The sequence below is a fragment of the Anomaloglossus baeobatrachus genome, chromosome 2 (genome assembly GCF_048569485.1).
Source record: "Anomaloglossus baeobatrachus isolate aAnoBae1 chromosome 2, aAnoBae1.hap1, whole genome shotgun sequence".
NCBI lineage: Eukaryota > Metazoa > Chordata > Amphibia > Anura > Aromobatidae > Anomaloglossus > Anomaloglossus baeobatrachus.
The window spans coordinates 103,370,105-103,380,016 of NC_134354.1; the positions used below are offsets into that span (position 1 = coordinate 103,370,105).

Consider the following 9,912-nt stretch of genomic DNA (forward strand, 5'->3'; position numbering starts at 1 on the left):
GGGGTTCTGTGTGTGGTGGTACTGTTGCTGCTGTGTACACCTTCAGGTTCAGCCATGCCACACTCGGTGAGACACCAGACCCCTTTATCCCCAAGATATGGAAGCCAGACAAGTTTGTAAATAGAGTCCTTTTTACTGAAGAATAAACTTACGTCCAAAGGGTAGAAGGTGGTACACTTGAAGTTTCCTTCTGGGCAATACAGAGTTTTGGTTCTAGATGATAGCACAATACTTGTGAACATTTCAGATGAACAGCACGGCAATAGGAGTGACTCCATTCTTTAGGAAACTAACTAACGTAGGAGAGCTCTTGCTAGCCACCCCCATACTAAATGCACTACTGGTCTGATAGAATCCACCTTCTCTTCAAGGCTGTTCCCCAGAGTCCAGTACACTGTTGCTGAATTACAGCTGTTTCAGTCCCAGAGTACCCCCTCGAATACTTAAGATAACCACCACCAATGTAGGTTACTTGCTGGACTTGCTCCCTTGTACTTGTCAGACACACACACCCAAAGTTGTTTTCATTCCTCTGCGGGTGTCCGTACTTCTCCCTTGCTCACCAACAACTCCCTAACTGACTTTGAAACAGGAACTGACTCACACAGGTCACTATCACTCCTCCATCTCTTTGGCAGACTGGGTATTAACCCTGTTTTTTCCCAACAAGAGTCTATAGAAGAGTAAAAAGGAAGACAGTGACCTCTTGTGTCCGATGATGAGTACTGCAGCTCACAGGGAAATTAACACTTGTTACCATAGGAAAACATTGCAGAAATGCAAACATTACACAAATATGATTGGTGTCTTCAGGGGTTGAAAGTGACAGCCTGTCCACGTCTTTACATATACAGAATATTTTCATATATTAAACTGCTATTTATGATACAGTCTCATCTGGTTAAAAAAAACCTGGTATGAAACAAGGTTGTAAACTATGTTACAGAATGTTATTATTGTTTATTGGATGTTATAAAGTGTGAAAATGAAATTATTGCATTTTTTTAAAGATTCTCAAGATGTCTCACACTGGAGCTCAAGGAAGCGTTGGTAGCCATTCTACCTTGGGTCTCCACAACTACAAGGTATGTATGAGAATATATTCTAACCCCATAGGCACCAAGCCAAATTGTTCAAATATGAGGTGTCACTTTATACAGTAATAACTCTAGAATCCGTCTGCATATACCATTATAAGGCCGTGTGCACATGTTCAGTATTTGGTCAATATTTTATATCACTATCTTTAAGACAAAATCATGAGTGAAACAGTCAGGAAAAGTATAATAGAAACACAGGTACGTACCAATTCTGCATTTTTTTTACCCACTTCTGGTTTTGGCTTACAAATACTGATGTAAAATACTGACCAGATACTGAATGTGTGCACATGACCTAAGACTGTGTTTCCAGGATACATTTTACTTTATGTTAAAGAAGTACTCCCGCAGGATAAAAAAAATTCTTCTACTGGAGCTGCAATAATAAACTATAGAGATGAGATCCATAGTGCTGTTCTTGAACCTGTAATTCAATGTGATGCTGGAGCCGCTCTTTGTTGCTCCTTCTCCCCTCTGGGACATTACATCACACATCAGGGAGTGCGGTCTGCTCCCTACTGCCTAATTACAACCTGATAATAGCAGATTTAGTGCAGTCCACAAACAGGGAGCGTGGACATACCCTCACCATACTCCCTGCCCTCGGACAGAACAGAAGTAGATATTATCAGGGGGCTGGCTGTTACTAGATAGCATGGAGCAGGCCACGCTGCCTGATGTGTGATGTAGTGTCCCAGAGGAGAGGGAGAGCACCAAAGAGCAGCTCCAGTGTCACACTGAATTACAGGTACTATGAGGGTGCTTATCTGTATCATTCCCGGCACCTAGTACCCAGTTTTCCCTGGTGCCGGAAATCGATAGGAGGAGCTACTGAACACACCATGGAACAGAGATAGATAGAGAGATATAGCGAGATATATGTTTGGTAGCTCCTCCTATCGATTTCCGGCACCAGGGAAAGCTGGGTACTAGGTGTCGGGAATGATACAGATAAGCATTCACCAGCGCCTGCGCATAAAGGTAGAGACAGAGCTAAATCCGCAGGCACGAGATTATGGGCGGGTACGAGGATGATGCTGGTGAGGTCATACACAGCGCCGCCCATAATCTTGCGCCTGCGTGACCACATCACCGGCGCTCGCGCGAGGAAAATTTTATACTTAGCCCCGCAATAGGGGCACAGCGAAATGTGCCTGCGCGAGACTCCAGCAGTGTGGACGATGACGGGGGCGGCGTCATCCATGTAAATCATCTACTTAAACAAGCATTGTTGACCTTAGGGAGATCAACATATCCACTGTGGAGACACCATCACGTGTTTCTCAACGCAGTGATTCTAGAGCAACGCCCCCTGGGAAGTATGCAAATAAGAAAGCCGCGGAGACACCATCACGTGTTTCTCAACGCTGCCTTTTACTAGCCAGGTCTTTCACTGGGAAGGAACAACCATGGGAAGGACAGTCTCCAGTCAAGGAGACCACCTATACCAAACATGGTATCCATCCACAGACAGCTGTTTCGGGGTATTGGCAGCGTTGAGAAACACGTGATGGTGTCTCCGCGGCTTTCTTATTTGCATCCATGTAAATCATGACTGGGGGACAGCGAACAGCGGCAGGAGGGGGGACAGGAGCCGAATTAGACCCCGCCCATCTAGCAAACCAAACTCATTTGCATAGGAAACGGTAAGATTTTATAAAGTTCTTTTAGGGGTCTGCAAGGGGGGCCAGCAACAAGGTGCACCTTCCTAGAATGCAGCCCAGGAGCTGCAGAAGGTGATATTTTTAGTTTAATAGGGAAAACACTGGTGACAGGTTCCCTTTAAGCCTCACCTCGTCCCCATGCCACCAGAATTAATCATTTAAGGCAGTGCTGATGTGCGATTTTATCCCTCAGCTGCTTTTGGCCGGAGTGGAAAAAAATTGCAGCATTCGGCGTATGGTTGCGTAAAACTGCCTGTCGGATCATCAGGGGGCCCAGGGGACAAATAGAAGAAGAAAGGCTCAAATAGCATCGGTGGCAGTGACCTCTGTCTATAGACATCATATATTCGGCTATCCCTTGTTTATCATTATCTCCCTAATTTTTGATTTTTTTGTCATTTGGGATAGCAGGTTATTTCACCTTGGCAATTTTAATAATATTTAATAAAATGTATTTCATAGTGATTTGTGTTGTATACTTGTTAAAAATTCTGAAACTTTGCCAAAAATTATTTTTTGCTTGTTAGATAACTCTATTCCTACCAAAAAGCTATCAATGAGTTTAAGCTCATAAAACAGTTTTACAGTGTTTAACGACTTCTAGAGAATTCTTTAAATATGAAATTAAAATTGAAATCAAAATGAAAAAGCAACAAATGAAGACAAATGATTAAGCAGGAAGGATATATAGAGTTCAATAAATGTAACACATGATATCCTTACAGGTTCTGTTCTTTTTCTTTCTGATACATACAGCTGATTTGCTATGAATATGAAAATTTTCAAGGCCGCAAGGTGGAATTTAGCACTGAGTGCAGAAACTTGTGTGACCGAGGATTCGACCATGTCAAATCCATTCGAATCGAATCTGGACCGTAAGTGTCAACCACATTAAAGGGGTTTCCACTTCTTTTACATTGATGGGTTATCCTTAGGATAGGTCATCAATTTCCAATTGGCTTTGGTTTGACACCCATGCACCCCCGCCGATCAGCTGTTCTCAGCACCGGTGGTGGCAGCAGGCAGTCACAAATACACAGTTTTGGAGTTACCCTATCAACTGATAGCGGCCAGATACTGCACATCCACCTCCCATTCAAATCAATAGGCAGGCAGATATGCAGTACTTGGCTGCGGCTGCTATCAGAAGATGGGGCAGCTCCAGAACTGACCGTATAACTGCTGCCGCCACCAGGAGCGGCTGACTGCAGGGGGTGCGGGATGTTGGACCTCAGCCGACCAGACATTGATGACCTATGCTAAGGGGCCCTTTGCACACTACGACATCGCAAGCCGATGCTGTGATGCCGAGCGCGATAGTTCCCACCCCCGTCGCAGCTGCGATATCATGGTGATAGCTGCCGTAGCGAACATTATCGCTACGGCAGCTTCACATGCACTCACCTTCCCTGCAACATCGTTCTGGCCGGCGAACCGCCTCCTTCCTAAGGGGGCGGGTCGTGCGGTGTCATAGCGACATCACATGGCAGGCGGCCAATAGAAGCGGAGGGGCGGAGAGGAGCGGGATGTAAACATCCCGCCCACCTCCCTCCTTCCGCATAGCCAGCCGGGACGCAGGTTGGAGATGTTCCTCGCTCCTGCGGCTTCACACACGGTGATGTGTGCTGCCGCAGGAACGAGGAACAACATCGTAACATTGGTCTTTCCCAATTCATGGAAATGACCGACGCTACTCCGATGATACGATTACGACGCTTTTGTGCTCGTTAATCGTATCAAAAATGCTTTACACACTACGATGTCGAGAGCGACGCCGGAAGTGCGTCACTTTCGATTTGACCCCACCGACATCGCACCTGCGATGTCGTAGTGTGCAAAGTGCCCCTAAGAATAGGCCATCAATGTAAAAGTAGTGGACAACCTCTTTAATTTATTGCAAAGTGACTTACTTTAGAAGTTAGTGAGAATTACAAGGACAATTTGTTTAATCTCTGTATTGTGCCATTCTTCTGTTGTTCCTCCTGGGAATGTATAAATAAATTGACAGCTGGATGTTACCATCCCCCTTTACATTAGAGTAGGTCCTTACACACTTTTTTTTTTTGTTGACTGACAAACACTTATTCAACCATTTTTGAATGTATAGGGACATGTCTCGTAGATATCGGTCAATGGTAAAACCTAGAAGTCAATTCTTTCATAAATTTCCAGGTGTAGGGCCTGTGCACATGGTACATTTTTTGATGTGTTTTTCTGAGAAATCTGCACCAAATCTGCATGCCATCCTGAAGCCAGCAAAGTCTATGAGATTTTAAAGTGATGTGCGCAGTGCGCACGTTGTAGGGTGTTTTTGCAGATTTGGCGCAGAAAAAATCTCCAGCATGTCAATTGTTGGGGCGTTATTTCCTGCGTTTCTTAGCCCTTCCAGCCATTGACTTCACAAAAAAAAACGCATAGAAAAAACAAACCAAAAACATACCAAATACCGCATGCGTTTTTTTGTGCATTTTTCTGCTAGAAGGTGCTGAATTGATGCAGACATTTTCTGCACCAAATCTGCAGCAACTGCACATAGCCTTATAGTAAAGGAACAGTGTATCAGGTTTTATGAAGAGATGCTCCAGAATTCTTATTTATTAAAGCAGAATTTAGTCGGGATTGCAGCCTCTCCTGATTAATATTTCTCTATCATTAGCATTGCTCAGTTTCTAAAAGGGATTCTCAGATTGCCTGGAATTTCCTCCGTCCCATTGCTGAAATGTCACATATGTTTAATTTCAAGATACCAAATTCTGGAATATAGTTAGAAAAATTCCATATATCACTTTATAATGTGTTACATTGTGAACGTTAACTACAATATTGTAAATTTTAAGTGGTTCCCATTCACAGCTGGGTCGCATTTGAACAGAAAGATTTCACTGGAGAAATGTTCATTCTGGAAAAAGGAGAATATCCACGTTGGGACTCATGGTCTAACTGCTTCCGGGCTGATCGGATCATGTCCTTGAGACCAGTTCGTATGGTAAGATGATTACTAAAACTTTAAAGGGTGCTTTACACACTGCGACATCGCTACCGATATATCGTCGGGGTCACATCATTAGTGACACATATCCAGCGCCAGTAGCGACATCCCAGCATGTGACACCAAGGAGCGACGATCAACTATTGCAAAATCGTTCAAAAACGGTGATTGTTGACACGTCGCTCCTTTCCTTAATATCGCTGCTGCCACAGGTACGATGTTGTTCGTCGTTCGTGCTGCACCCCACATCGCTATGTGTGACACCGTAGGAACGACAAACATCTCCTTACCTGCGTCCACCGGCAATGCGGAAGGAAGGAGGTGGGTGGGATGTTACGTCCCGCGCTCATCTCCGCTCCTCCGCTTCTATTGGCCAGCCACTTAGTGACGCCGCAGTGACGCCGAACGCACCTCCCCCTTGAGGGAGGGATTGTTCGGCGGTCACAGTGACGTCGCTGACAAGGTATGTGCGTGTGACGCTGCCGTAGCGATAATGTTCGCTACGGCTGCGAGCACCAAATGTCGCATGAACGACGGGGGCGGGTGCTATTGCGCTCGACATCGCTAGCAATCGCTAGCGATGTTGCAGCGCGTAAAGCACCCTTAAGGGTACGTACCCACCTTCAGGACTTTCTGCGTTCAGAACGCAGCGAGTCCTGACCGGTGGGTCGGTGAGTCCCTCTGCAGGAGAACACAAGAAACCGCAGCTCCTCGTGCCCATGATCAGGGTTCAGTGTGCTACGGTCTCTCGCTGTGTTCTCCCTACAGAGGACGCACACGAATCTGCAGCAAACAATTGACATTCTGTGGTCTGGAAAGCCGCACTGCAGGTCAGTGTTTGCTGCGGAAAAACAAGCACAGTGGGCACGTGATTTCTAGAAATCCATCCCCGGTGCTTTTACTGTACAATGCAGCGTTTTGGATGCAGCTAAAGCTTGCTGTGTCCAAAACGCTGCAAATACTGATCGTGGGCATGCACACTAAGAGTAACTAAACTTTTATTTTCTCTTGTTTTTAATGATTTTGCTCAACTTGGAAAGTTATGAAACTTTGCAAATCCTTTTGCCATCAATGCAAGAAAATGAAAATATTGTTATTATTCTGTTCTTTAACACGCTGATGACACATTCATAGGAATTTAATTAATAGATAAATTAACTGTAAATATTAGATGATTCTTTTTCTTTTTTTTCATAATGATTTAAAGATTAAACTAGTTTATATATTTTTAAATAATTTTGTCTAACATGGATAATCATCTCTACTCATTTAGAGTACAGAAGATGGCAGTGACACAATCAGCTCATTCAAATGGAAGATAAATAGCAAATTAGTTAATGGATCCGTTTTCCATAGGTTCCAATGTTAAAAAAAATGGATCCGGCTTAAATCAGTTATTTAAAAACGGATAAAAAAGTTGTGTTTGTACAATTTTTTTGCCAATGGATCACTTCAAGATCCGTTCTAAAGCCTCGGTTGCACTTGCGTTTTGCACGGACGAGTGCATTCCAATAAAACATCAGCTTTCACTCACACCAGTGAAAAACTATGGGGAAGTGTCCATTTGTGATTGATTTCTCATGCCATAGCGGCATGCGGAATGAATTGCAGCATGCTGCGTTTGGCAACGAGTCTCGTCTCAAACGCACCCATACAAGTCTATGGGAGAGTGTGAAACATCGCACTGCACTCGCATGTCATCCGACCGCAGTGTAATGTACTCAGAGACAGGACACGAAGAGAAGGGAGAAAGTGCTCTCTCCCTCTTCTCCACAGGTGTGATGCGATCACAAGATCGGATCACAGTCGCAGCAGAGGGTCATTAGCATATTGCTTCCTTTGCTCTCACATTGGAAGCTTTGCGCAAGTGGAACTGAGGCCTAACAGATGATTACTGGACATGTAAACTCAGCCTTAGTGAGACACAGGTGCTGAGCTGACCCATCATTACCATCATCTGTACTCCAAATGATTATGTTCCGATATCAATGCAGCTGAGTTCAGGCAAATAGAGTGGGGAAAATGGGCTTGGAAATAATTTCCATGTATTTTGTTTCTATAAGAAAAACAAATTGCCTACTAAAGTCTTTTGCAAAGATTTATAAGTTTCCAGCTTATTAAAAAATATATACAGTACAGACCAAAAGTTTGGACACACCTCCTCATTCAACGAGTATTCTTTATTTTCATGACTCTAAAAATTGTAGATTCACATTGAAGGCATCAAGACTTTGAATTAAAACATGTGGAATGAAATACTTAAAAAAGTGTGAAACAACTGAAAATATGTCTTATATTCTAGGTTCTTCAAAGTAGCCACCTTTTGCTTTGATTACTGCTTTGCACACTCTTGGCATTCTCCTGATGAGCTTCAAGAGGTAGTCACCGGAAATAGTCTTCCAACAGTCTTGAAGGAGTTCCCAGAGATGCTTAGCACTTGTTGGCCCTTTTGCCTTCACTCTGCGGTCCAGCTCACCCCAAACCATCTCGATTGGGTTGAGGTCTGGTGACTGTGAAGGCCAGGTCATCTGGCGTAGCATCCCATCACTCTCCTTCTTAGTCAAATAGCCCTTACACAGCCTGGAGGTGTGTTTGGGGTCATTGTCCTGTTGAAAAATAAATTATGGTCCAACTAAACGCAAACCGGATGGAATAGCACGCCGCTGCAAGATGCTGTGGTAGCCATGCTGGTTCAGTATGTCTTCAATTTTGAATAAATCCCCAACAGTGTCACCAGCAAAGCACCCCCACACCATCACACCTCCTCCTCCATGCTTCACGGTGGGAACCAGCCATGTAGAGTCCATCCATTCACCTTTTCTACAAAGACACGGTGGTTGGATCCAAAGATCTCAAATTTGGACTCATCAGACCAAAGCACAGATTTCCACTGGTCTAATGTTCATTCCTTGTGTTCTTTAGCCCAAATAAGTCTCCTCTGCTTGTTGCCTGTCCTTAGCAGTGGTTTCCTAGCAGCTATGTTACCATGAAGGCCTGCTGCACAAAGTCTCCTCTTAATAGTTGTTGTAGAGATGAGAAGGTGTGTCCAAACTTTTGGTCTGTACTATATGTTTAGGTACTTTTTAAATCATGGAGAAATAAATAAATAAATCATCTAGTAAATAATTTTAATGGATTTATTAATTAGATTCCTATGAAAATGTCCCTAGTATCTTTAAACAAAAAAAAAGAACAATCCTATTTTACTTTTATTGAATTGCTGGTTTGGTGTGGATTATCAGTTCAGGGTTCAAGGTAAATGATCCATAGTCCCCCATCATTTTCTCAATGGCTAAAATAAACATGTTGTTATTCACATATCCATGGACATCAATTAGCATTAGCATGTAAAGAAGGGGTCAAAGTTTCATGACACATTTCACCTACAAGGGGAGGTTATGGTTAATAAGCACCAGTCCCAGAATGGAGGGATATGAATAGGAGGTGCATTAGGTTCGGAAGGGTACAGACCTCTAGACCCCCGATTACCACTGTATGGAAAATATGAGTATTTATATCACACTGATTTACTGTTAAAGAGTAAAGACGGGGAAAGTCCTGTAATGTATAAATATAGTGTACAGATATTACACTATATGAACTGGGCATTAAAGCAGCCTGCAGCATAATAAGGCATTGGAAAATAATCAAAATGTAGCAGTGCCAGGAAATAACTAAGTAAAAGTAAGAATATGTACTCTAAGGTTATGGTCACACGTTGCGTTTTTTGCATGTTTTTTTTCACTGGTTTTATGCAAATAAAATTCTGCTTTTTATAGTACCATCAAAAGCTGTGAGATTTCAGAAATCTCACACACACACATACACACACACACACACACCCATACACACACACACACACACACATACACACACACACACACACACACACACACATACTGTTACGGGGGGCTGTCTGATAATAACCGAAAGGAGTATCAGACAGTCAGGGTCCACCGTGCAAAGACTTTGCTGCAGACTATGGCAGAGTGCAATACCTCTGTTAACTCACAGAAGGATATAATAAGTAAGTAAAGCAATTCCTCCCTTACTTGGAGGGTGTGTGGAATGATCTCTGTTAATAATCACAGAGACAAAGGCAATGTGTGCGAAATGGCACCTACCTAGGTCCGCTCTTCTAGTGGTGCAAAAGAGACGA

At 43.4% G+C, this 9,912-nt stretch overlaps 1 protein-coding gene across 1 annotated transcript in view; it reads left to right on the top strand.

Moving 5' to 3' along the window:
- Nucleotides 1–1,019: 1,019 nt before the first annotated feature.
- The window catches only part of LOC142284150 (beta-crystallin B1-like), a 12,761-nt gene continuing 3,868 nt past the window's right edge, over nucleotides 1,020–9,912 (top strand). The window contains exons 1-3 of the mRNA XM_075333181.1: nucleotides 1,020–1,085; nucleotides 3,521–3,639; nucleotides 5,618–5,750. Of these exons, the coding sequence (XP_075189296.1) occupies nucleotides 1,020–1,085; nucleotides 3,521–3,639; nucleotides 5,618–5,750 (318 nt within the window). The remainder of the gene's footprint in view (nucleotides 1,086–3,520; nucleotides 3,640–5,617; nucleotides 5,751–9,912) is intronic.